Genomic DNA, 27639 nt, shown 5'->3' with positions numbered 1-27639 from the left:
CATCAAGGCAAAGGGTGGCTATTTGAAAAATCTCAAATATATTTTGATCTGTTTAACACTTTTTTGGTTACTACATTATTCCATGTGTTATTTCATAGTTTTGATGTCTTCACTATTATTCTACAATGTAGAAAATAATAAAAAATTAAAACCATTGAATGAGTAGGTGTTCTAAAACTTTTGACCGGTAGTGTAAGTGATTTACTTTATTCAACACCTTTTATAAACTAGTCAACAACGCTGTTCGGTCGTCAGACAAAGCACCGTTAAAAGCCTATCTACTTGCTGGCTATATGAAAGTTGAAACACGCGAAAGTAAATAAATGAATGTGCCACAAAACAATTATTAGGAGATTTCAACTCATCTTTACCACTTACATTACATGAGACGTGTAAATTCACTCACGGGATCATGCTCTCCCTCGATGAAAATAAATTAAGACTGCAACCGACCACAGCGCACAAAAATAACACAGGTACCGAGAGGCGGGAACAGACAGAAGACTGACAAATGAGCAGTGTTTCCCTGCCATCGCTCACTTTGTGACTCACAGGTGTCTGTCCTGTCAATAAATAACTAGGAGATGCATATCGTTCATTCTAGAGGGAGAAGGCTATACAGACTTTTCTGACAAGCAAAATTAAACTTAGATGAAAAGATGCCTGAAGTGAAATTGAATAAGTGAAGTGGAAAACTCTGCTAACTCCAGTGGGATTAACCCTTCCTAATAGGAATACCTCAGCCACAACAGCCATATCACCATCCCTGGATTACTACATTACTGTACATGGGCCATGGCTAATAATCCCACCAATCATCAATGGTTTACAGAATGTTAAATCTGAGCCCATAGGGCTGTTCTCAAGTATTTATTGCACTACATAGGACAGTGTTTCCCAACCCTGGTAATGGAGTACCCCCAACAGTACACATTGTTATTGGAACCCTGGACAAGCACACCTGATTCAACTCGTCAACTAATCATCAAGCCCTCAATGAGTTGAATGAGGTGTGTTTATCCAGGGCTACAACGGAAACGTGTACTGTCAGGGGTACTCGAGGACCAGGTTTGGGAAACACTGACATAGGGAATAGGGTGCCATTTGGGACGGAGCCTGGGTCTTGTCTGATTGCCTGCATCTCTTCCAGACAGACTGTTGATCAGAGGACTCCTAATTTGGGTGGCCAGAATGACGGGGAAGACGCAGAAGCTCCATTTCTAAATAATCCCTATCTAATTCTGAGGAGACAATCGAGAGTAGCCAGGACAAGACACCATTCTCTTCCAGCAACCTTGCTTCCCTGAGGCCTTTCAGGTGCCTCTGACAAGTATTTCTTTTTTATTATTATTATTAAAAAGTGGCAATGCATACTTTTTGGGGATTTTTTCTTATTTTTCTTCCTTCTATATGCTATTACAACAATTAAATATAAACGGTAGGTCCTTGGAAAAAAAGAAATGTAATTGAAAAATGTCTTAAAGTCTTTGAACTTGATTTGCCAATGTCTGTATGAACCCTCTATAGGCTTTGCAAATGAAAGATAAAAAGCACTTGCTATTGAAATTGTTCACGCATCATTCGCTTTCCTGTCCGATCTTGCCTACCTGGCAGAATCATGATTATTTGCACGGAAACACCACTAGCAAAACACACCTGTCTAGCTGGTGTGCACCTGAATTAAAGGGTTGAAATGTATCCAATTTTTCCCAGACCTCAAAAATGGTCCTCTGATGTGGCTTAAGCATTGTTGTGGTGTTACAACATCCAATTTTGTTGTTTTTCTATTAGGAAAAGTGTCATTCTGACATCAATTTTCATTTTTTTTTGTGCCTTGGTATCGTTTTGGTAATGGAATTGCAAGACAAAGCAATGTTTCTTTAACTTACAGTAGGCAAATAATTTCTCCAAAACTAAAATGTGTTGATATTAGTTGGAAGGGTTCTGATGTATTTCTAAAACCTTTTAAGACTTTTTCTGGTAGATGTTGTCTAAGACCCGTTTTCCATCTGTTTGACTAGAAATCAAAGCCTTTGCTTATTCCTAATTTTTAGGATTGGAAAAAGGTTGTATTTTTTAAAAATTAATTTCTCAAAATATACTCTTAGCTTTCATTTACACCCAATGTGACGTGCTCCTGAGAACTTCACGTTGGTGCTCATGGGTCCTTTTCGATGGAAATGTCCATATAGCATACCTTACAATAAAATATTCTCTAAAACAATACAGTGCTCTGCAATAAGAGTTGGATTTCTAAACCAGATGAGTTCTCAAATAGCAGCTGCCCAATACCACAATGTCGGACGCGTCGGAATATAAGGTATGGAGAATGATAGAAATAGAAGGTTTGAGTTTCAAATACTAAATGTTCAGTGAACGCGAGTATATTTAGGTAGTTTTAATTATTAACTTTCCTACTAACATTCTAAAAGTGGACAGTGCCAAACAAAATCTTGCCAATCCATTCATTATTCTACCATGACTGAGTGCGATACATGTTTCCCATAATGTACGTTATATGCATATATACTGAACAAAATATAAACGCAGCATGTAAAGTGTTGGTCCCATTTTTCATGAACTGAAATAAGAGATTGCAGAAATGTTCCATACGCACATAACGCTTATTTCTCTCAAATGCTGTGCATAAATTTGTTTACACCCCTGTTAGTGAGCATTTCTACTTTGCCAAGATAATCCATTCACCTGACACGTGTGGCTATATCAAAAAGCTAATTAAACAGCATGAGCATTACACAGATGCACCTTGTGCTGGGGACAATAAAAGGCCATTCAAATTTGCAGTTTTGTCAAACAACACAATGCCACAGATGTCTCAAGTTTTGAGGGAGCATGCAATTGGCATGCTGACTGCAGGAATGTCCACCAGAGCTTTTTCCAGAGAATTGAAAGCTGCCTACAAAATCATTTTAGAGAATTTGACAGTACGTCCAACCAGGCTTCACAATCACAGACCATGTGTAACCACGCCAGTCCAGGACCTCCACATCTGGCACCTTCACCTGCGGGATCATCTGAGACCAGCCAGTTTATGAAACTGAGGAGTATTTATGTCTGTAATAAAGCCCTTTTGTGGGGAAGAACTCATTCTGATTGGCACACCCACTTGGGAGCCAGGCCCAGCCTAAGCCCTCCCAGGCACACCCAAGACTGCGCCCCTGCCCAGACATGTGAAATCCGTAGATTATTTATTTAAATAAATTATTTAACTAACTTGCAAGTTAAATAAAGGTTAAGAACAAATTCTTATTTACAATGACGGCCTACTCCGGCCAAACCCGGACGACTCCAAGCCAATTGTGCGCCGCACTATGGGACTCCCAATCACGGCCGGATATGATACAGCCTGGATTCGAACCAGGTACTATAGTAACGCCTCTTGCACAGAGATGCAGTGCCTTAGGGCCTAATGAATTTATTTCAATTGACTGATTTCTTTATATGAACTGTAAAATTGTTTCATGTTGTGTTTATATTTTTGTTCAGTATACATTCGAGCAAAGAACACCATCACAAACAGTGTTTCACCATTTATTGAGTACAAAGACAAATAGCAAGGGTGTCTCAGGCAGCATTAGAAGTATCTAAATATAGTGTAACCTGCCACTCAATGTATATCAAGCAGGGCCTGAAAATAACTTTTTGGTCCACCAGCCATTGTGGCAGGTAGTTCTACCAGCCACTCGAGTTTTCACCAGCCCAGGGAACTCAAGCTGCTGGAGTCGCCAGTGACAGTGTTAGTAGTGCACACATTTTTGGAGCTGACGCCGACTCCTGTAGGTGGGAGCGGAAGGACTCTTGCGCGACTCCCAAAACACGCTGAAACGAATGCGCACGCATGCGCACACCACCTCATTATTGCAGAGTCCTACTAGGAATACTGCATTTGCATTCTAGCGGACTGACATGAGCATGATGCTGCCCATTTGCTCATCAACGTAGCCTATAAAAGGCCTATTTTGTTTGAATATAGAAGGTGATGTGTAGGAACTAAAACATTTCTGTGATATTTTTGCTGTGCGCAGCCTTGACAGATCTCATGGGATGATGCGGCACACTATGCTGATAAGCCTATTCGTTACCATGTTAAAGACCTATTTCGGATGCCATACTTTGTTATCTATTGCCTAGGACATCAACAGCCAGCCAGGATTTCATTAAATAAGCTATATGCTCAATACTTTTGGTGCATTTCACGATGTTCAACTTCAATTCCCTGGCACTATGAATAATAGCTTAGCCATACTCGTTGATAGCCTAATATATACTTGAATGTACTTCTGGTGAATTTACGCAACACGAGAAATTGCGAAATACAGATTACCAAAACATAGTATATAGCCTACGCGCACAATTCCCGATTGTCTGCACCGATCCGCTCTCCCGCGCTGGCTTGCTTTCTATTTCCCTTGGCTAATGTAAAACGCTAGTGTGTTTGGTCTTCAGACTGTTGCGTGTAGAATAGCTCAGCCTATTGATAGCCCCTAATTTAGTGAACTTGTGCGAGACACTGGTAGCCAAGAAATTGCGAGATATCGCCTATACATCTTTATGATTACCGATGCAAGATTCTGACTGTGCCTGGTGGCCGACATGCCTAGCTATGCTTCTCCCCTCTCTCGTTAGCTCGATCTTTCTTTGCTGTGAAAGATGCGAGAGTTTGTGTTCTTGAAGTAACTTACGGCAACTTGTTTCCTCCGTAGCAAAAACACTGAATCTTAGGAGTCGATTCTTGTAGAGTTGACTCCCCCACCACTAAACACCGAGAGAGAATCGGATTAGTAACCTAGCAGTTGAAGCAAACTCAAACATTGAAAAACAACCTAGCTGGTGAACAAAATGTAAATAGCCAAGAAACACAAGAACAAAGTCCCACTCGTAGACTTAAGGAAAATAGACCAACTTTTACGACTGTGTGCAGCGCTTCTAAAAATTGTATCTTCAGTATCAGTGCGCACAGCTCCCCAGCCACAGTCTCGCGCAAGGTGGGATCTATTTGGATTCATAGCGCTGTGTGATTAGCTACCTGCTATGAAACAAAACAACAGAAACACATTGCTATAAAAAAAAAAAGTGCTCATACTTGACTTCTAACTCTATTTGTATTCACAAATGTGAGTGAAACGCTCGCACTGTGGAGCACAGGAGGATGGTGGCACGTTAATTGGAGAGGACAGGCTCGTGGAAATAACTGGGGTTATTGGAACGTATCGAGCACACGGTTTGATGCCATTCGCGCCATTCCAGACATTACTATGAGCCGTCCTCTTGGCGGGTGTTCATTTTAGGCCTTGATATCAAGTGCCGTGGAGGGCACAATCTTACAATGCTGCAGTCCAGAAATGAGAGCGTTCCAAAAATGCCAAAAGCCTGGGCCTCTGATGTCGACCGAACTGTCAACAGCGCATGATTCACTATTCCCCCTTCTCTCAATGAGCATGTGTGTGCCAAGACCCATAGGCTTCTCGAAAGGATCCAACCCTGGTCCCCAATGTATCTGACCGAGAGATCTGTAGAGAGAGACAAGTGCCTTAGCGGAACACAATAGAAAGCGTGGGTGGTCCAGAGACGAGAACTCTCATCTACGTCAAAAACCCAGGCTCCTGACGGGGGAGAATATAATTCTCACCACTGCATGTTACAGTAAAATAAATTGTGTCACCTGTCAAACTGATTCTACATTGAATTTAGTCTCCGAGATGCTCAAACAAGCACGTGTACCTGTAGTTTGTGTTCTTCAACTCTAAAAACGCACTAGACTGTGTAAGACAAAACCCACAAAGAAAAGACAACAGGCAAAATGCATATGCGGTCCCAATGTCTAAATAGTGACAGCAGGACTAGTTGACACTGCAGGTAGGATTGTTCTCCTTACAGGTGAGTGAATCAGCCCATGCTTGGTGAATAGCACTTGGTTGATCTCTGGGAGCAGGACACAGGAGCGCTGAATAGATCATGTGAGACAAAACTGATAATCAAATCAAATGATCACAGCAAAATAATGTAGTTTGTGAGCTAGAAAATGAACATCCCGACAGTCTGAGGCGGGGTGCTCTGCAATCATCCTACTCCGACTATTGACAGGGATAATGTGGCCTTTCTTATTTGTCAGTATGAATGAAATTAGTGGGTCCTGCCTTGATGACTGTATTACCTTTACACTACTTATATATTTTTATGGTCTTAAAAGGATCAGACCCTTTTTTTTCTTCCGCCTAAAACGACATACCCAAATCTAACTGCATATAGTTCAGGACCTGAAGCAAGGATATGCATATTCTTGATACCATTTGAAAGGAAACACTGAAGTTTGTGTAAATGTGAAATTAATGTAGGAGAATATAAACACATTAGAGCTGGTAAAAGATAATACAAAGAAATAAAATATGCATTTTTTTTGTTTTTTTGTACCATCATCTTTGAAATACAAGAGAAAGGCCATAATGTATTATTCCAGCCCAGGTGCAATTTAGATTTTGGCCACTAGATGACAGCAGTGTATGTGCAAAGTTTTAGACTGATCCAATGTACCATTGTATATTTGTTCAAAATGTTGTATCAAGACTGCCCAAATGTGCCTAATTGGTTTATTAATAAATGTTCAAGTTCATAATTGTGCACTCTCCTCAAACAATAGCATGGTATTATTTCACTGTAATAGCTACTGTAAATTGGACAGTGCAGTTAGATTAACAAGAATTTAAGCTTTCTGCCCATATCAGATATATCTATGTCCTGGGAATTCTTCCTACCTCTTGCTAATCACATTAGCCTACGTTAGCTCAACCATCCCGCGGGGGGGACATCGATCCCGTAGAGGTTGATTTTAAATAAACTGCAAGCTAGTTAGAACACAGCAACCTTTGTAATGTAAGTTGGGAGTCATTTTACAGCTCGCATTGATGGTATCACGTTTCTATAAACGAAAAAGATAACTAGATTACAAATAAATAAGACTACCTGATAGCAGTTGGTCTGACAGATCTCTCTCGAGCCGTCGCCAGCTGTCTTCTACCTTTGGTACGGATAACATGATTGCCAGACGTGATCAGCAGATATAGTACCATGTATGATAGTACACAAGTTTTGATTGGTTTACAGTTTAGTACTCGACTGCGTTTGCCTGTCCAGTTAGCGAACAAAACAAGTATTATTTCGTTGCAAGTATTGACGTTGCCAACAAACAGAAATATGCTCAGAATAAATAAATATACACAATGTCAAAACCAGCTCCTCCCTCGTTAGATCATCTCGGCCCAACGCCGCAGGTGTATGTGGCAACGCACTGCCATTTGGCACGCAGCACGTTGGCAGTACTTGCTGGGACTTGTAGTGCAGTGCACAGGCGGTATGAAAGCGGGGCAAAATGAATTGACAACCCAAATCATTGCAAGGGCCGGATAGAGATGTGTTGCGTTTGACACAGTGCCTTCAGGGATAGTGTGACATTTTTAGCAATTAAGCCCTTTTTTCTATTTACCCAATCAGACGAACTCATGGATACCATCTCTGCGTGGAGTTAAGGTAGTTTCTCGAACCATTGCCAACTAGCGTTAGTGCAATGACCGGAAGTCTACAGCAACAGCTAGCATGCTAATTGCCAAAATGTCACATTATCCCTTTACCACGTCTGGTTTTGATCAGTCTGCTCACTACAGAGCGCTAATACCCACCGAGGCACAGAATTGCATTTGAAATGCCACGTCTGTTTTCTGTGATAATGGGATTTACACGAGGCGCTTTAGTACACGCCCTATGTTCCTCCAGGAACAAAGATGATATAAGCACACTGAGGTGTTGGATGGGATAGGATTGGGAGGGGCAGTTTCAATGGCACTGACTGAATACAAAGTGTCACTAGCTACAGGACAGAAGTCAGGCCAAGTTAGGGATGATGGAACTCCGTGTTTGCATCCCAAATGGCACCCTATTCCCTATATAGTGCACTACTTTTGACGAGGGCCCGGTGTGTTCATCTCATGAGCAATGGGCTACATGGAGAATCTGCCACCGTCAGCAAGCCACTTAGCTACTCTCCCTCCCTCCCTCACAGATAATAAGGCATTGACTGAGGAAGTAACATCGACATCAGCAACTTTTACTGAAGGTTATTTCAATTGTCTAGACTTTGGTTTAAGGCAATATTCACTGCCCATAGGCCTACACAATGGCACTGACTGTTGCTGTACTGCTGTTTAAGATGCCTTTATTTTAGAACATTTCAATGGATGCTGCATTCAGTTATTTACAGAATGGAAAGAGACAGACACCAAGGTAAGGAGATATAAGAGGACTTGGAAACTAACACCGGGATTATTGAGGAAACTTTCAAGAGAAGACACAGATCCTGGACTAAAATACACAGAGGGCATCGTGATGCTATTGCAATGCTGTAACTAATCTTGTCCCAGGCCAGCCCACTCTCTAGCAATTGAGGCTGGGGATGAGGTTATGCTGTAATCAGGGCAATTCCACAGAAACAGATTGATGCTGAGACTCAGATTTTTCACTTTAAAATGTCAAACAAAAAAACTATGATTGCAAAGTTAAACAACTTTTTTTTTTTTTTTTTTACAAGGACTACTTCAAACAACTTCCACAGAACATTTTATAAAAACACAATCACCCTGCAAATGCAAAGTTAGGTAACAGAATGAAGGTCGGTGCCAATGCATAGCTTCCTGGAATATTTCTGCCTCTCCTCTCTCAACCTAGTCTCAGAGCAAAACGTAATATATTTGACTAAATCCATGTCACATCATTTAATATATGTTACTTTACGTTAGCGTTACACTGACCTACCAATGTAATAGTGGTCGTACAATATAAATACACGTTGTATGACATAGTATCCTATGTCTGGATAGCATTTGCCCCGTTTAGCATGATATATTATGTTTGACTGCTTTAGTATGATATAATACGTTAGAAACTAACCTTAACCCTTTAACCTAACGTCCTAAGTTCCTAATTAGCTAAAAATGTCTGTGATGAGATTCAAACACGTAACCTTTGGTTTGCTAGACCTTTGAGGTTTACCCCCAACCAACCACCCTCCTTTCATTTTTGCCTTAATAAGCAACCTACTGTCCATACCAAACAAACTTATTTGAGTGTTTCGCATTTATGTGACGTGTTATTTGAGTGTCTCGGATTTACATTTATGTAACGTGTAGTCAATGTAATGTAACCTGACAAAAGTAACAATGAGGTGACACTGATTTTTGTCAAATATAATAGGTTTTGCTCTGAGACCAGGCTGCCTTTCTCCATAGGTAACTACAGCTAGCTAGGTGGTGTAAGGGGAAACGAGTCTTAACATTCTCATTTTCACATTCCAGGGCACGAAATAAGCAACACTACCTGGTTTGTGTTTACCTCCTAGGTACATGGTCAATGTTTCCAAGCTCTCACCTAACCAGTCATTTTACTTGTCGACAATCTAACGAACAGTGTCTTGTGCCGTGAAACGGCGAGTCTAAACAGGTTGATTCTAATTCCAGAAAATTGGGTAATTTTGTTAGCTGAAAACAAATACATTTGTGGAAAGACCCACTAACGTTAACTATGGTTGCTAAATAAGACGTTTTTCAATCTCCTGGGAAAAGATACAATAAATCAGACTTGACATACCTTTTCTTCTGGCGGTGATAATCCTTGTTTTGTAAAACTAAGCACTTGTGATGAGGGTATAACGTTAATTCCATAAACTTTTCGTCTGTGTTTTCCCCTTCACTTCCCCGTCAACCCAACACTGAAGTCACACCACTACACACATTTTCTCCACCTCGTTTCCACTTTTCCCTGACGTTCCCGTTGGTGCTCGCTCCCGCTTTTGCCTGCCTGCAAACTTCGCTACCACTCAACAGCCCGCAACCTTTTTTGAGGGAGAGAGCAGTGATGGGGTACTGCCGCCACCTAGTGGCGGAAGGGAAAACGTCTCCAAACACCTGTGGTCGCAGCCTGGTCTCATAGACTAGACGTAACATAGTAGACCTAACATAGTCAATTTAAATCCGGGACACTCAAATTAGTATATGTTACCTTTGGTATGGTTATGTAAGACAGATGGTTACTTAAAGCAAAAACAAAAGTAAGGTGGCTCGGCGTCTAGCCGAAAGGTTGTGAGTTTGAATCCCATTTTTTATTTTATTTAACCTTTATTTAACTAGGCAAGTCAGTTAAGAACAAATTCTTATTTACAATGATTGCCTTCCAAAAGGCCTCCTGCGGGGACAGGGGCCTGGGATTAAAAAATAATAATAAATAAAATATAAATATAGGACAAAACACAACGAGACAACACAACACTACATAAAGAGACCTAAAACAACATAGCAAGGCAGCAACACATGACAACACAGCATGGTAGCAACACAACATAACAACACGGTAGCAGCACAAAACATGGTACAAACATTATTGAGCAGAGTCAACAACACAAATGTCAAAAAGGTAGAGACAACAATACATTACACTAAGCAGCCACAACTGTCAGTAAAAGTGTCCATGATTGAGTCTTTGAAGGAAGAGATTGAGATTAAACTGTCCAGTCTGAGTGTTTGTTTGCAGCTCGTTCCAGTCGCTAGCTGCAGCGAACTAAAAAGACGAGCGACCCGGAGATGTGTGTGCTTTGGGGACCTTTAACAGAATGTGACTGGCAGAACGGGTGTTGTGTGTGGAGGATGAGGCTGCAGTAGATATCTCAGAGAGGGGGGAGTGAGGTCTAAGAGGGTTTTTATAAATAAGCATCAACCAGTGGGTCTTGCGACAGGTATACAGAGATGACCAGTTTACAGAGCAGTATAGAGTGCAGTGATGTGTCCTATAAGGAGCATTGGTGGCAAATCTGATGGCCGAATGGTAAAGGACTTCTAGCCGCTCGAGAGCACCCTTACCTGCCGATCTATAAATGATGTCTCCGTAATCTAGCGTGGGTAGGATGGTCTTCTGAATCAGGGTTAGTTTGGCAGCTGGGGTGAGTGAAAGAGGAGCGAATACGATAGAGGAAACCAAGTCTAGATTTAACTTTAGCCTGCAGCTTTGATATGTGCTGAGAGAAGGACAGTGCACAGTCTAGCCATACTCCCAAGTACTTGGATGAGGTGACTACCTCAAGCTCTAAACCCTCAGAGGTAGTAATAACACCTGTGGGAAAAGGGGCATTCTTCTTACCAAACCACATGACCTTTGTTTTGGAGGTGTTCAGAACAAGGTTAAGGGTAGAGAAAGCTTGTTTGACACTAAGAAAGCTTTGTTGTAGAGCATTTAACACAAAATCCAGGGAGGGGCCAGCTGAGTATAAGACTGTGTCATCTGCATATAAATGGATAAGAGAGCTTCCTACTGCCTGAGCTATGTTGTTGATGTAAATTGAGAAGAGTGTGGGGCCTAGGATCGAGCCTTGGGGTACTCCCTTGGTGACAGGCAGTGGCTGAGACAGCATATTTTCTGACTTTATACACTGCACTCAGAGAGGTAGTTAGCAAACCACGCCAAAGACCCCTCAGAGACACCAATACTCCTTGGCCGGCCCACAAGAATGGAATGGTCAACCGTATCAAAAGCTTTGGCCAAGTCAATAAAAATAGCAGCACAATATTGCTTAGAATTAAGGGCAATGGTGACATCAGTGAGGATCTTTAAGGTTGCAGTGACACATTCATAACCTGAGCTGGAAACCAGATTGCATACCCGAGAGAATACTATAGACATCAAGAAAGCCAGCCAGTTGATTATTGACATGTTTTTCCATGACTTTTGATAAATAGGGCAAAATAGAAATAGGCCTATAACAGTTAGGATCAGCTTGATCTCCCCTTTAAATAAAAGGACGAACTGTGGCTGCCTTCCAAGCAATGGGAACCTCCCCAGAAAGGAGAGACAGGTTAAAAAGGTTGGAGATAGGCTTGGCGATGATAGGGGCAGCAACCTTAAAAGAAGAGTCTAAACCTTCTGACCCAGATGTTTTTTTGTGGTCAAATTTAAGGAGCTCTTTTAGCACCTCAGACTCCATGACCACCTGCAGGGAGAAACTTTGTAGCGGGACAGGAGAAAAAGAGGGAGGAGCATTGGGGATAGTTGCATTAGATGGGGTGGGAGATGAGGAAATGTTGGACGGGCAAGGAGGCATGGCTGAGTCAAATAGGAATCCTGACTTAATGAAGTAGTGATTAAAGAGCTCAGCCATGTGCTCCTTGTCAGTAACAACCACATCATCAACATTAAGAAACATGGGCAGCTGTGAGGAGGAGGGTTTATTCTCCAGGTCTTTAACCGTTTTCCAGAACTTCTTGGGGTTAGACCCACAGAGAGAGAAATGCTCCTTAAAGTAACTAACTTTGGCAACAGACAACTTTACAATTTTAGATCATTAGCAACTTTTCAACTACTTACTACGCTTTAGCTACTTTGTAACTACTTAGCATGTTAGCTAACCCTTTCCCTAAACCTTGTAGCTAGCCCTTCCCTAACACTAAACGTAACCCTAACCTCTAGCCTAGCTAACGTTAGCCAGCTAGCTAGAATTCGTAACATATCGTACGTTTTGAACATTCGCAACACATTGTACATTTTGCAAATTCGTAATACATTGTAAGCTTTGCACATTCCTTACATATAATACAAAACGAGTGATGGACATCAACAAATTATGACATACCGTACGAAACATAACATATCATACTAAATGGGTGTACAGAATAATATGAAATGCTCTGAAACCAGGTTGGTGGCCACTGAAGTAATGTCAAGTATGGCTACAGCACTCATAAAGCTACTGTATGCACTACTGCTCACACAGTATATCAGATCTCCATATTTATTGCCGGATTCTTTTCATTGTCACATGCAATAATGCATTTTGACACTGTATCTATCTATCTATCAAGGTTACACCCCATTACAACTGAAATTCTCAGTGGTATGAACAATATAACAAAGATGGTCTAAAGCAAAATTGGCAACGTCATGTTACTTTTAGCATTTTCAATATCAGACACAATAGAATCTAGATCACGTCCACAGGGTCTCTAGTGGGAGTGCAGGGCATTTCCCTCCCAAACATTATTGTTGCCAACCCAAATGATTACACTCGAGTCATGTCAAACGCTTGAGTCCTATTAGCTCAGATATAGCCAACAAATTTCTGTCTGCCCACCCAGAAATATCATCCTAGAACTTGCCTTGCACTCCATAAGAAAGCCTGAATGAGTCAAGCACTGAATTAGACGGACACCAGGTAGGTTTTTTTCCTCAAAATTATTTAATCACACATACATTTACATCATGCAGTCAACCCCAAATGGTGATATCATTCAACTTTGAACAAACCCACCACCTCCTCCCCAGGTCTCTATGGTTCCGTCCCAAATGGCACCCTATTTCCCCGTGCAGTCAAAAGTAGTGCACCACATAAGGAATAGGGTGCCATTTGGGACGCGGCCCTGGGAATGATCCAGTACCTTTTTCCATTGATGGAATCCTTATCTGTCCATTAGAAATGTAAGTGACTATTACACAGTAATAAAGTGGCTACGCTTTTCTTTACAATCAATGCAAACAAATGAATTTGGTAAACATCATGGACAAATGGCTGTTGTTCTTTTTTCTGTACTTTCCCATTTCATATCCATTCAATTGATGGAGTACAGTGGAACCCTGGCAGGTAAGGATAGGGGACTATGCACTTTGAAGACCATGTTGCAAAGAGTTTACAGTTCTAAAGGTTACAAAGATGAAAACTTGACAGACACGGTCCTGTCAAAGGTATAGGCTACCTACCTCTCCCAAACTAGCCTCTAATAGCAGAAAATGATGGTTTACACCCCCATACGTTACCATAAGTTGGAGTGTTTTCTAACCCAGTTTAAGTTTTAAACTTTACACTAAGCGCAGGAGTGTCGGGAAGAAGAATTCTGAAGTGCTATCTTATCTGTCAATTTTATGTCAAATCCTTCCAAAACAACAAAAGTTCATAACATAAAACACCAACACCTTGCTGTGGCTGCAGACTATTAAAAAGACTCAACCCTGGTCACACGTAACAGTATATCATTGATATGTAATATTGTACTCACAAGATGTCGGTGTTTTTGTTTCATGCTGGCCTACAATCACAGCAACAGCAAATGCTTCAGAATTGACACAAAATGACATAAAAACAAGGGTTGGAGAGACATTTTACTCTCACATAGGAAAAATAATTGAAGGGGATTCGGAAAGAAAACAACAAAACGCAAGAAGACAAGTAGTGTAAAATGTGTAAAATGTATAAAGTCCTTGGCTCCTGATTACAACTTTGATCATTAATAAACCCCTTTCCAAGATGCACTGCTTTCGGATAGGCTGTGTCTGAAACGGCACTGTATTCACTATGTCGTTTTGACCAGGGCCCATAGGGCTGTGCCCAGACTAGTTTACCAGCAGACTGAACGGCAACCAATCCCCTTCCTAGCCAAAGGCCCCCTGCTCATCTAACTGGCTGATCAGTGGCAAGAGCGAGCCAATCAAACACTGCCATCCAACATTCCAAACCAATACAGATCAGAAATGCTTGTCAAGCTAGAGAACAGTGAGACATACTTGACATGACTTAATGAAAAGAGGGTGATTTTGGAAAAGTCAGAGCCTGCCTTATATCGATGCCCAATATACATTTAAACAGAGGCTCCCCTAAATGTATTTAGTCCACTAGTCTTGACATTACTGGTGGTGGGGGCACTGAAAGGAGCCCATTGATAAAAGTGCTAGAAACAGTTAATTCACAAATAAAATGTTAAAACAACCACCAGCCAATGGTTTGTTTAGAGGTCAGGACAACGATGGTGAAGTGGATGAGAGGACCTAGCTCGCGAGGACAAGCGCGCGTGTGTGCGCCATCTATGTGCTCCAATGTCCAGATAGATAAATAACATCCGAGCAGTGACACTGCATTTAAAACCGTTGGAAGAAGTAAAAGACATTTGGGACGCAGGCATGAAAGCTTGCTCCTGGATCAGACACCTCTTTCCTTCTCACATCTGTTTAATGTCGTCACCGCACCAGTATGTGTCGCTTTGTTTTCCTTACAATAAAAACAATGGTCACCACAGGTACTCTGTAATTAAATAAATCTAAACTGGAATCGCACTTCTTGGCATTTCAAAGCCAAACACCTCTTAAGGAAGCATGTGCGGTGCCATATTACATATGTACAACAGGACAGTAGTGCTCAAAAATGCCATCTATTTCGGTTCAAACCTCTTAAGAAGCTTGTAAAAATCTATTGATAGAAAGAAGTGTGGTACAACCAGTATAATAATCATGTACTGTACAAGAGATTAGCCTAACAATGTTTGCGGTATCAAGGATCAACATTTCTTCTTACTTTGTTTCAGTCGCCTTTTCTTCCCCCCCCCCCCCCCTCATCTCTTTTGAAATCCCGCTTAGCGTACATTCACATTGGCACAGTGCAAACTAAACCCTTAAGACATCGAGGATGACAACAAACTGTGCTACGAAAAACAAAGCTACACATTCAAGTCAAATGTAGCTCATTGCACCAAGACTGTACTCTGCAGTTGGTGGGTGTCTTGTCGTGTGTTTTGTTTGGTATATTAAATTCATTTCGCTGTTGTTGTTTGTTCCGGAGAGAAGAAACATGAAGGTAGGTGGATCTGTACAGGGCAGGAATATATATATATATTTATATTAAAACTCCTCCCTCTCTCTAATATATAGCCTGCAGGAAGCCAATGGCTGTAATGGAATGACAGGTTGCCAGGGTGATGTCCATCTGCATCTTCTGTGGTCATGTCCCCTCCCGTCTTCAAATGCTTCAGATGTGAGAGGAGGAGAGGAAGAGAGAGAGAGAGAGGGGAGGAAAGGAATAGAGGGGAGGTGGGGAGGAAAGGAATGGAGGGAAGTTGGGGAGGAGAGGAATAGAGGGAAGTTGGGGAAGAAAGGAATAGAGGGAAGTTGGGGAAGAGAGGAATAGAGGGAAGTTGGGGAAGAGAGGAAAAGAGGGAAGTTGGGGAAGAGAGGAAAAGAGGGAAGTTGGGGAAGAGAGGAAAAGAGGGAAGTTGGGGAAGAGAGGAATAGAGGGAAGTTGGGGAAGAGAGGAATAGAGGGAAGAGAGGAATAGAGGAAGTTGGGGAAGAGAGGAATAGAGGGAAATTGGGGAAAAGAGGAATAGAGGGAAGTTGGGGAAGAAAGGAATAGAGGGAAGTTGGGGAAGAAAGGAATAGAGGGAAGTTGGGGAAGAAAGGAAAAGAGGGAAGTTGGGAGGAGAGGAAGAGAGGAGGTATGGAGTAGAGAGAGAGAGGGAAGGTAGGGAGAGGAAGAGAGACATCTATCTGTTAGTCTTACCAGACATGGGTGACATCTACTAACACAAAGTGTTACTGGCATCTCCCAAGACAGAAATAATCTGGCATGTTAGATGTACATGTGGTAATAAGATTTTAGAAAACCTTAGCAGGGGTTAGCAAAAAACAAACATGACTCATATCACAGGATCCATGCTAGCCACCAGAAAAGTCAAGGCCATTCAACCACACAGCAGTTTTCTTCAGAGCTCTACTATTTCGAATCTGTTAACACAGGTCAATTACAGTAGAAAATGTACCCATTCAAAACTCCCAAACCCTGTGGTTAGCTACCTCTCAAACAGGCCCATTCATACTAAGCGTGTTATGGGCATCATCCCTGCCTCCTCCAGCCATAGAGGTACCTGTCCGTCTCACCTGTGTATCAGATCCGGTCTCTAACTCTAGCTATCTGACCTATGTGGTATGGATCATGGGTCATCAGAATTACTACACTGCATTCACTATAATATATACACTCAGTTGCCAGTTTATTAGGTACACCACCCCGTTCTTTAAAAAATGGTTTGCTCCTATAAAGTGAGTTATGTGGCTGTGGCTTGCTATATAAAGAAGAGAGACAGGCATTCACTTGCTGTTCAATTGAACGTTCGAATGAGCAAAACATGTGACCTGAGCTACTTTGAGTGTGGTATGATCATCGGTGCCAGGGGCGCGGTTCTATTATCTCAGAAACGTCCGGCCTCCTGGGCTTTTCACGCACGACATTGTCTAGGGTTTACCAAAATGGTGTAACAAACAAACATCCAGTCGGCCGCAGTCTTTTAGGCGAAAACAGCTTGTTGATGAGAGGTCGAAGGAGAATGGCAAGAATCGTGCAAGCTAACAGGCGGGCCACAAACAGGCAAATAACCCCGCGGTACAACAGTGGTGTGCAGAACGGCATCTTTCGGAACGCACAACTCGTTGGATGGGCTACTGCAGCAGACGACCACACCGGGTTCCACTCATATCAGCTAAAAACAAGAAGAAGCGGCTCCAGTGGGCATGTGATCACCAACACTGGACAATTGAGGAGTGGAAAAACATTGCCTGGTCCGACGAATCCCAGTTCCTGTTATGTCATGCTGATGGAAGAGTCAGGATTTGCCATAAGCTGCATGACTCCATGGACCCACCCTGCCTGGTGTCAACGGTACAGGCTGGTGGGGGTTGTGTAATGTTGTGGGGAATGTTTTCCTGGCACATGTTAGGTCCCTTGACACCAATTCAGAAACGCTTCCACACCCCGAATAATTCAGGATGTTCTAGAGGCAAAGGGGGGGGCGACCCGGTACTAGATGGTGTACCTAATAAACTGGCCACTGCTTGTATATGCCATATAAAATACACCTTTATCCAAAGCAACTTACAGTAGTGCTTGCATACATTTTTGTATGGGCGGCAGCAGTGGGACACAAACCCACGATCCTGGCATTGATTGCAAGCACCATGGTCTACCAACTGAGCCACGCATTACTACACTGCATCAACTCTTTCAGATATATGGGAGAAGTCGAAATGATCCCCATGTTGGGAGTTATGGATCGAGGATCAAACGTGTGTTTCTCATCATATTCTACGGTATATTTTTCCCATTGAGGCAGTAGTCACTCACTTCTTGTCTGGCTTCACGCCTCCTCCCCCCCTGATGGCCACGGCCTGGCTGTTCTGGTAGAAACCCCCTCCGCCGCGGTTCACGTTGGGGTGGGTGGGGGACGCCACTGGAGGCTGGCCAGGACGAATGGGTTTGGCTGCGGAGGGGGGGGCAGAGGAACACCACAGTTTAGGAACGGCATGCATTTATGTACTGAATAACGTTTGTGTTCAAGGATCAAGTTTATTCAGCCATTTGTAGGTGTTTTGTATGAGCTCAAAAACAAGAAAACCATAAGTCATACACAAGGCAGTCAATATAAAAGCAGTACATAAAAATATATGCGAGAGGAACTCGGTTTAGGAATGGCATCCATTAATATACTGGATATCCAACCATACATTAACCACCAGGATTACAGCATGCAGTGTGTGTGTGTGTGTGTGTGTGTGTGTATCTTCCCTCTCTCCTCACCGATCTGAGCGGAGTGGCCCCTCCTGGCCATGTTCTTAGCCCTGACGGCATCTTTGATGCGGTCCACCTCTTGCTGGTAGCGTTTGCGGTCGCGTGCGGAGTTCTCTTTGGCCTCTTTCAGCGCCGACTCCAGGGCCTTGACCCGCTCAGCCGTAGCACGCAGACGCTTCTCCAGTTTAGGAAGCTCACAGCGCAGGTCTGCATTATCACGTACCAGCTGAGAGGGAGAGAGAGAGAGAGAGAGGTTCGACAAGTTAGCCATCTCCAAAAGCACTAGAGCTGGTCTGATTTCAGTGGGTTTGGGTCTATTTGTTGGTTTCATAGTTGAGAACAGACCTGTTTGTGAACCTTGGTAAGCTGCTCCAGGTTGTTCTCCAGAAAGGAGATCTTCTGTTTCTGAGCTGCGCTGCCTCCTGTGTCATCCGAGTCCATCTCAGCACTCCTCTTCACTCTGGTAGCCAGGTCCTGGACAAACAGCTTCCTCAGGTTGTGCAAGGTCTGGAGCTCCTTGGCCTGGCGGAGTAGGGGAAGTGTTAGAGAGGTTAAAGGTTAAAGGGGATGGCAATTGTTATTCATAGAAAGGCATAAAGATTCATGAAGAGAAATACGTTTGACTATAAAGGTCAATTCAAATGTACCTTTTAACTGCCCTTTAAGGGGAAAGCCCGAAGAGCTATTATCTGTAGTCTACTCACCACGGTCTCCTCCAATCCCTTCAGGTCCTGTCTGGCCTGCTCTCTCCTGTCCTGCATCACCCTGCACAGCACAACAAACGGACGCACGAGCCATAGCTTGACTGCAGTAACACTGGACAAGTGTAGTGCTCATCTAAGCTAACCAGAAGTGATAGCTTCTATAATGAGCATGTCACGTGGCCACTAGTGAACAACATCATTGTGTATATGCCACACGGTAATTAGCGCCCTCGTACTCTGAACATGCCCACTGTCAGTACGTGTATGTATCGTACGTTAGCTCGTGAAGTTTGCGGCTCTTCTCCTGGTCGGTAGACTTGAGTTTCTCGTGTTCCACCCTGAGACGCTCCTGTTCCAGCATGATCTTCTGGTTGAGACTGGAACAAATCAAAATCGGATTTGTCACATGCGCCGAATACAACAGGTGTACAACCTTAATGTGAAATGCTTACTTAGAAGCCCTTAACCAACAATGCAGAGTAAGAAAATATTTGGTAAATAAACTCAAGTTAAAAAAGTTACACAATAAAATAAGAATAACGAGTCTATATACAGGGGGTACCGGTACCGAGTCAATGTGCGGGTGTACGGGTTAGTCGAGGTAATTGATGTCATATGTACACGTAGGTAGGGGTAAAGTGACTATACATAGATAATAAACAGTGAGTAGCAGCAGTGTAAAAAGGGAGTCAATACAAATAGTCTGGGTAGCCATTTGATTAAATGTTGAGCAGTCTTATGGCTTGGGGACATAACCACAGTAAACGGTGGACAATGTGTACACGGGGGGGTGTGTTTAGGCTCTTACTCCTGCAGTTCAGTGATGTGGTGCGCCTTCTTGTCCAGCTCATCTCTGAGGCTGCTGATCTGTTTCTGATGGGCCTCACGGTGACCAGCGATCTGCTTCTCTACAGCCTCCTGGGGATGACACACAGAGGTCAAGGGACACCAATCAACAGCCCTAACATATCATCATAGTAGGCAGTCAGACAAGTCTGGACTTGTCGTACCAAGAGGTCACCAATCAACTGTATCATCTGAAATATATCATGACTTCTGGGCTGCGTCCCAACTAGTACCCTATTCCCTGTATAGTGCACTACTTTTAACCAGAGCCTGGTCAAAAGTAGCAGACTAAACTCCACTCCACGGTGAGGGAAGTTTACGATGACCTCCACCAGCGGCGTGGAGCCGAGACCAGGTTCTGTGGAATCTAGCTCCGACTACTCAATTCGCCGAAGGTCAATATTTTATGAAGCCTGGTCTCGGTCCCACGCCGTTGGTGAAATTCATCAGAAAACTTCCACGGAGTGGAGTTTAGTCCGCTAGGTCAAAAGTCGTGCCCTATTTGGGTCACACCGCTGATCCGAAATGTAATTTGGAGTAGAAGGCAGCCCTATGGTATGGAGAAGATATCGTACCTTGACTTCATTGGCTGATTGGATCTCGTTCTCCTTCTCCATGGCGGTGACTTTCTCTGCAAAAGGGAAACATTTGTCACTAGGTGGCACTGTAGGCCTTAAATCTGTTTCAGAGATGTTTATATGCAATGTGTTCCATTATGTGTTATCAGTGCATAGAGAGTAGCTGTGCGTGCAATAGCTGTGTGTGTGTGTGTGTGTGTGTGTGTGTCGTACCCTGGGCACTGATCTTGACCAGTTCTTCGTTCAGAGAGTCAACGTTCTCCTCCAGCTGTCTCTTCTTCTGCTCCACGTTCTGAAGGTACTCTGTCAGGGACTTGATCTTAGCCTCGTGCTGCATGGGGGGAGATGGAGAATGTTAAATTACAAAAAACACATGGGGTTTATGTGGATTAAATAGCGAGTGATTCTTTAGCAGGTCTCAGTTTGATTACTGTGTTCATGTGAGGAACAGGAAAGAGTGAGCCTGATCCCAGATCTGTTTGTGCTTTGCCTACTCCACTGTCATTGTCAAGCCAAACACCAGTGGAAGATTAGGTTGGTGAGAGTGATCATGGTATGGTGGCCAGTGTTATGGCCAATCCCATTTAAATTCAGTCAATTCAGGAAGGAAATTGCATTAGAATTGGACTTTGTTTACTTCCTGAATTGACTGAATTGAAATGGAATTGAGCGCAACCCTGATAGTGGCAGATTGAGGCTGTTGTGGAGTGTGTGGGTCTCGAACTATGATGAGAGAAGCGGGCTAATACCCATAGAGATCCTTTCATAATACACTTTCTATATGTAACGATATGGTAATACCTGTTGGATCCTTAGCTGACAGGCAGCCAGTTCCTTGTCGTTCTCGTCCATCTTCTTGTTGCTCTCTGACTGGGTGCTCTCCAGCTGTTTGCTGCGTTTCACCATGGTCTTCACCTCCGACTTCATCTTACTGATGTACAGACGAGCCACTGTAAAGTCCTCATCTATCAGACCACTGCCGTCGTGTTGCTAGGGGTGAGGGAGGTGAGAGAGAGAATGAGAAACAGAGAGAGAGAGAGAGAGAAAGGAGTCAGAGTAGTGTTATCATTTTATTCAGGTTGGCCCTGTCCGGGGGTATCGTTGGACGGGGCCACAGTGTCTCCCAACCCCTCCTGTCTCAGCCTCCAGTATTTATGTTGCAATAGTTTGTGTCGGGGGGCTAGGGTCAGTGTTATATCTGGAGTATTTCTCCTGTCTTATCTGGTGTCCTGTGTGAATTTAAGTATTCTCCCTCTAATTCTCTATCTCTCCCTCGCCTTCCGGAGGACCTGAGCCCTAGGACCATGCCCCAGGACTACCCAACTGGCCTGATGACTCCTTGCTGTCCCCAGGCCCCCTGGTCGTGCTGCTGCTCCTATTTCAACTGTTCTGCCTGCGGCTATGGAACCCTGACCTGTTCACCAGGCGTGCTACCTAGTCCCGGACCTGCTGTTTTCGACTCTCTCTCTCTACCGCACCTGCTGTCTCTAACTGTGAATGCTCGGCTATGAAAAGCCAAATGACATTTACTCCTGAGGTGCTGACCTGTTGCACCCTCTACAACCACTGTGATTATTATTATTTGATCCTGCTGTTCTGTTAAAATGACATTAAACATTTCCTTTAGTTGCCAATAAAATAATACCCATCTTATTGAGTGGCATGTGTCATGTGGTGATGTGTCATGTTACCTTGATCTCGGTGCTGCCCACGGCGATGCCAAACTCTGCCAGGTCTTTCAGTAGTGATGACATCATCTCAGAGACCCTCTTCTTCTGGTGGTTGCTCATGTCCTTCAGTTTCTGCAGCTCAGAGTCAATGGACGTCAGGACGCTCTGGAAAGAGAGAGAGAAAAACATTTTAACATGAACATTTACTAAATATTAGGGGCAAAAAAGGGCTATGACTGACATACAGTATCAGTCAAAAGGAATTCAGGAATCATTGGTTACTACATGATTCCATATGTGTTATTTCATAGTTTTGATGTCTACAATGTAGAAAATAGTAAAAATAAAGAAACACTTTCATGAGTAGGTGTGCCCAAACGTTTGACTGGTAATATATTTAAAATATTATAAGAATATATTGAAGCGACCAGGAAAAAATGACATGCAGGTCCTAGAAAAGCATCACAATGAATAGAACACAGACAGCTCTCTTCATGAGCAGAGACACTGAGGGACATTGTCTCACCGATTTCTGGTTGAGCTCATCGCTGACCATCTCAAACTCCTTGGTCTTGTCCTCGACCTCCTGGCTCTTCTGGTCATAGTTAACAGCCAGCTCCTCCAATGCCTGTAGAACCTCCTTCACCTCATCCTTGGAAGCCTCGTTCTCAGCCTGCAGGCGGTTCAGCTCTGACTGCAGGTTATCGTGGTCGCGCCGAGACGACGCCAGTAGCTACAAATACAAACGTGTTTTGAATCCATTTCATGATTCAACCCATAGGCCTCTGGTTAAAAGTAGTGCACTATATAGGGAAAAGGGTGCCATTTGGGAAACAGACAAACTCACCTCCTCCTGGTCCAACATCTGCTGCTTGAGCTTCTCCGCCAGCTGGCTCTGCTGGTTGATCTCATCATCCTGGACACACAGATAGAGGACATGGTTAGCATCGCACTCATTTAAAACAGGGCTCAAACTGTAAGTTGAAACAATCAAGTCCGTCTACATTTTGGCCTCAGTTTGAGCATTGTCTACCTTCAAAAGTCCATGGTGATGTTTCTGAGAAGACTGCTCCACAAAACCTCAGCGCCTGCTGTCGCTCAAGCACAGTACCTTCTCTGAATTCAACCATTGACCGTTCCACGCTGTGGCCTCTACGACCACAGTGTGGCTGGCTGTTCTGTTCCTACGGGGCTGGAGGTTCTGTGACCGGTTTCACCCTCGAGTTGGAACGAGGGTGCAAGTGGCCCATAATGGAGATAGCCGTCAATGGCCCTGCCGATGCTGTCACCGAAGCGGTCATGTGGCAGGTCTCTCTCACCTTATCATCCAGCTGCTTGTAGAGCTTGACCAGCTCCCCCTCACACGTGTCCTTCTCAGCGTCAGTCAGACGGAGCTGGGGCATGTTGGGGGTGGAGGCAGGCTTGTCGTTGGGCACATTGTCCAGAGCCAGCACCTCAGCTTGGGCCTTCCCCTTGTCAAACTGCTCGTCCACCGGCACACTCTCACCTGCAGGGGGCAGCGTGGCGACACAGAAAGCTCAGACAGGAGTAGGATGAAGTTGCTTCTAGAAGCTGAACTTCAGTCAGTTTTGCATTTCCCCCACTAATGGTTAAGGTTAGGATTGGTGGAGGGAAAGCTGATCCTAGATCTGTACCTAGGGGAGACTTTACCCCAGAGAGTTCAGACAGACACCCTGCAAGGCCTTTACTGTACAGCACAGACCTAGTAGAACAGCAGGTCTTGTTCATTAAGGTAAGGCATAACGTAGCGACTGTTCACAACAGAGTGGTTTTCTTCCGGGTTTGCACCCATTAAACACGACCCAGGTTTGCATGGTCAACATGTGTGTGGGTGCGTGCGTACATGTGTACGTTTGGTGTCGTGTTCGGGAGGGAGGATTATTTGAATAATCTACGAAGAATAAATTTTTTGGGGATGAAGCTCCACTCAGTGCAGATGGTTTCCAGTGAATGATGCAGCCACTCCGCTAAAATGAGACCATTATGTGAAGAGCGGGGCACAAACATCGGCTGCGGGGCACAAACATCGGGTACGTCCCAAATGGCGCCCTGTTCACTATATAGTGCACTACTTTTGACCAGAGCCCTATGGGCTGTCAAGGATGTCAATGTCATGTAGGCCCTGGTCAAAAGTAGTGCGCTTCATCGGTAATAGGATGCCATATGGGACTCAGGTGAAATGTCCTCTCCTCCTCACCGTTCCGCCAGCGGTTGAGCTCATTCTCCAGCCAGGTGATGGTGTTCCTCAAGGCCTTTCCCTTCTCCTTCTCCCTCTCGTACTTCTTCTTCCACTGTTCTGCCGTCAGCTCCACGTTCACACACACTGTGTTCTTAATGGTCTTCGCTCTGGAAACATCGCAAACAGGACCAAGGCATTACACCCCATTCTAATTCAACAGCCCTGAATAGCTCACTAAATAGTGACTGTTGGTAAACTCATTGTCAAATGTTGATGTATTTTTTTTCATACGATGTAAAACTCCTTGTCATCACGCGTTTCGCTCTATGTTGAAAATGTGGCTGCTGACATGAACACTTTTTGGGCTATTGTTTCAACAGTGGACTACTGAAAAGATCGTTTTTGAGTAAACTATCCTTTCAAAAGCTAGTGAGTGCGCCCACCTCTGTCCGAACATGAGAGTGGACTTGGTCTCCGACTCGTTGTAGGCGGAGGGGGAGGCGCAGATGACGATGGTGGTCCTACAGTTCCCCCCCAAAGAATCCTGAAGGATTCTGGTCATTTTACTGTCTCTGTATGGGATATAGCCCTGAAACAAAGCAGACCAAACAAACAAAGAAAATTCATTAAGAGAAACAAAAGTAGAATTGCCTCCAGTTTGTGAAATTCGGAGCAAAGAAACCATACAAACCAATCTATGATTAAAACAAAAGGTGTAGAATTAGACAAGTGTGAATCAGCTTGAACCAAAACCTTTGCCTTGAGGCACATGTATTTTCATCTCTTAAAGAATTGAGGATACTCTTGATGTGAGGTATTGGTCTTTCGTGAGTCTTACGCGTCTTTGCACTGAATGAACACCAAACAAACCGTCATAATATCCGTCACGGTAGAGAAGTACTCACAGACCCTTCGGCCAGGGCTGAAATGACATTGCCCAGTGATGACAGAGACTTGTTGATGTTCTTGGCCTCATCCAACACGGCGCCCTCTGCTCCAGTCTTGCTGACCTGGGAGGAAAGAGACAGACAGGGACCGTCTGGTAAGATGGGAGGACATGAACAGTAACACTTTCTTTGAGTCCTTAAGAGATATTAATAGTATATTATCGTGGGTCAAGCATGTGGTCCGAATGACATTGCCTAACAATGTTAATCAGTTCTGATATCAGTTCTGATAATAACAACATTAGGCAACCGGGAAAAGACAAGATGGGCTATGTGCATTTGCTCAGAGATGGAAATCTTTTTTCCATTTCCACCATGTAGCAGAGAGGACTAAGTGGGAGAGAGTGCCGAAGGGAGAGCGAGAGAGACCGCTCTTGCCAGTATACCTTTATTAAGATTACGTAACGGCATCTGCCTCAGCCGTCGTCAGAACACGAAAGAGCAGTGTTCAGGTTTCTCTTCTCTAACATCATTGATTACTCCCGCGCCCCTGCAACAAGCTAACTCAGACGTGCGAGGGCTTTTTCCCAACCTTTTCACTGCCAGCCAGGTCGACGAGGTAGAGCTTTCCGCTGAGTTTCTGCTCGGTAGCGGTGTTCTCCTGCTTCACGTTGATCTGGAAGATACTGTGACTTCTGGAGCTGTGCTCGTTCATATCTACAGCAAGACGACACATCTGGGATCAGCACTGAACAGGCATTTATATGGCACCCCATTCCCTACATAGACCAGAGCCCTCAAAAGTTGTGCACTATAAAGGGAATGAATACACACTACAGACAGAGTGTATGATCATGTAGTATGTGGCACACTGTTTCTTATTGTGCACAGTAGATCGGTTTGATTTTATGGATGCGTCAGTTACGGTAACCAGAGCTCTGACACATGCGTGAGAATAGCCTGGATGATAGATCTGTTTGTGCTCTCTTGCCGACCACTTTATGGAATTGTCATGCCATGTTTGGCGTGGCGATGCGTGACGAGCCGTTAAGAGAGCAGAAACCGATCTGGGAACCAGGGTAGCGTGAGAAACCATTGAGCGCCATTTCTGAAGTGAGAACAAAAGGAAAATCAAACTCAATGACCTATTGAGGCGTATCAGGTAACATTACAGACAGAGGAACCATTTCGGGCAAAGAATATGGCATTGAAATGGACACACAAGATAAGTGAGGCTCAGGGTTGATGCTTTGGGACGCGTCCCATAAGGTAGTCTATTCCCTTTATAGTGCACTGCTTTTGACCAGGGCCCATACCAGAGCCCTGTGGGGATTGATCAAAAGTAGTGCACTATAAAAGGAATAGGGCGCCATTTGGGATGGAGATTTGGTGCGGTCTCTTACTTGTAACTGCTACGTGTCTGTTCGATTTTCCTTCGTCGATGGTGTCCATGACTTCCTCTGGGCTGCAGACAAATCTCTCAGTGCATCCCTGTGGACAAAAAAAACAATGACGTGACACTGGGCCATCTTATAAATTCGAAATATAATAACAATAATAAATGCCATTTCAACAAATGCTTTGATTCAGAGCGACTTGCACTAGTGCGTGCATGCATATCTTCAGAGAATGTGTCTTTTCATAGGGAATAGCTACATTAACAAGGTCAGGCAACACCTTCATGTCTTTTGTTATTAGGTGGCTGCGGTCTAACTCTGTGACAGTTGAATGGGTGAGGGATAGTTTGTTCATCCCTGGATCGAAGCCTCACCTTGACATAGGGAACTCTATTTTTGTCTTCGTGCACCGACAGGTTCGTCTTTGACACTGGAGAAGAGAGAAGGAAACATACATTTCATTATCCTAGTGGTCTCCAACAGGTCGATCGCCAGCTACCAGTCGCTCGCAGCCCACCTACGAGTAGCTCGCCAAACAATTCTAAATGTATATGCAATATTCACGTCTTCCACCGCAAACTGTCCTAAACAAATCTCACATATTAGCTTAAAAAGCCAAACCTAACACACTATCTGACAAATAATTTCCAGCCATATTGCCACCGTCTGTCTGTGTGGTACGCGCGTTTGCCTGTCACTCCGTGTGTAGCCAGTTGATGTGACAGAAATACTGACAGAAATACTTTCCCCAAAACCTTCTCAATTAAATGTTAACTGCAAAGTAGGGTTTACCTGGCAGTAAGTATATCATTTGTATCTGTTATTTGCCAAACGTTGCTATGAAATTAGCAGCAGCATCACTAGACCAGCACATTAGACTGCACATTCCGTACACGCTAGATGCGCAATTAAAGGGGAATTACAGAAA

At 43.7% G+C, this 27639-nt stretch overlaps 2 protein-coding genes across 6 annotated transcripts in view; both read right to left on the bottom strand.

Annotated features, from left to right (window-relative positions):
* LOC139559716 (rho GTPase-activating protein 12-like) overlaps positions 1 to 9882 on the bottom strand; it is a 131979-nt gene extending 122097 nt beyond the window's left edge. For 4 of the 5 annotated variants that reach the window (XM_071375954.1, XM_071375957.1, XM_071375958.1 and 1 more), the window contains exon 1: positions 9655 to 9882. The gene's annotated coding sequence lies outside the window, so the exon portion shown is untranslated. Of the gene's footprint in view, positions 1 to 4703; positions 4777 to 9654 lie in introns of all 5 variants that reach the window. The other variant, XM_071375956.1, reaches the window with a different exon arrangement.
* A 5744-nt stretch (positions 9883 to 15626) lies between these two features.
* The window catches only part of LOC139559536 (kinesin-1 heavy chain-like), a 31524-nt gene continuing 19511 nt past the window's right edge, over positions 15627 to 27639 (bottom strand). Inside the window, exons 5-24 of the mRNA XM_071375617.1 lie at positions 27086 to 27141; positions 26718 to 26805; positions 25907 to 26031; positions 25333 to 25437; positions 24871 to 25016; positions 24446 to 24594; positions 23547 to 23734; positions 23075 to 23143; positions 22754 to 22960; positions 22249 to 22392; positions 21359 to 21547; positions 20771 to 20888; positions 20555 to 20610; positions 19942 to 20051; positions 19409 to 19510; positions 19134 to 19194; positions 18775 to 18951; positions 18439 to 18655; positions 17986 to 18121; positions 15627 to 15836 (exon numbers count right to left, since the gene is read on the bottom strand). Coding sequence (XP_071231718.1) covers positions 15830 to 15836; positions 17986 to 18121; positions 18439 to 18655; positions 18775 to 18951; positions 19134 to 19194; positions 19409 to 19510; positions 19942 to 20051; positions 20555 to 20610; positions 20771 to 20888; positions 21359 to 21547; positions 22249 to 22392; positions 22754 to 22960; positions 23075 to 23143; positions 23547 to 23734; positions 24446 to 24594; positions 24871 to 25016; positions 25333 to 25437; positions 25907 to 26031; positions 26718 to 26805; positions 27086 to 27141 — 2450 coding nt within the window. The 3' untranslated portion in view covers positions 15627 to 15829. The remainder of the gene's footprint in view (positions 15837 to 17985; positions 18122 to 18438; positions 18656 to 18774; positions 18952 to 19133; positions 19195 to 19408; positions 19511 to 19941; positions 20052 to 20554; positions 20611 to 20770; positions 20889 to 21358; positions 21548 to 22248; positions 22393 to 22753; positions 22961 to 23074; positions 23144 to 23546; positions 23735 to 24445; positions 24595 to 24870; positions 25017 to 25332; positions 25438 to 25906; positions 26032 to 26717; positions 26806 to 27085; positions 27142 to 27639) is intronic.

This window comes from Salvelinus alpinus, chromosome 30 (genome assembly GCF_045679555.1).
Source record: "Salvelinus alpinus chromosome 30, SLU_Salpinus.1, whole genome shotgun sequence".
Lineage (NCBI taxonomy): Eukaryota > Metazoa > Chordata > Actinopteri > Salmoniformes > Salmonidae > Salvelinus > Salvelinus alpinus.
Note: the sequence above shows the minus strand (reverse complement) of the source record. Positions and strands in the feature narration are given on the sequence as shown.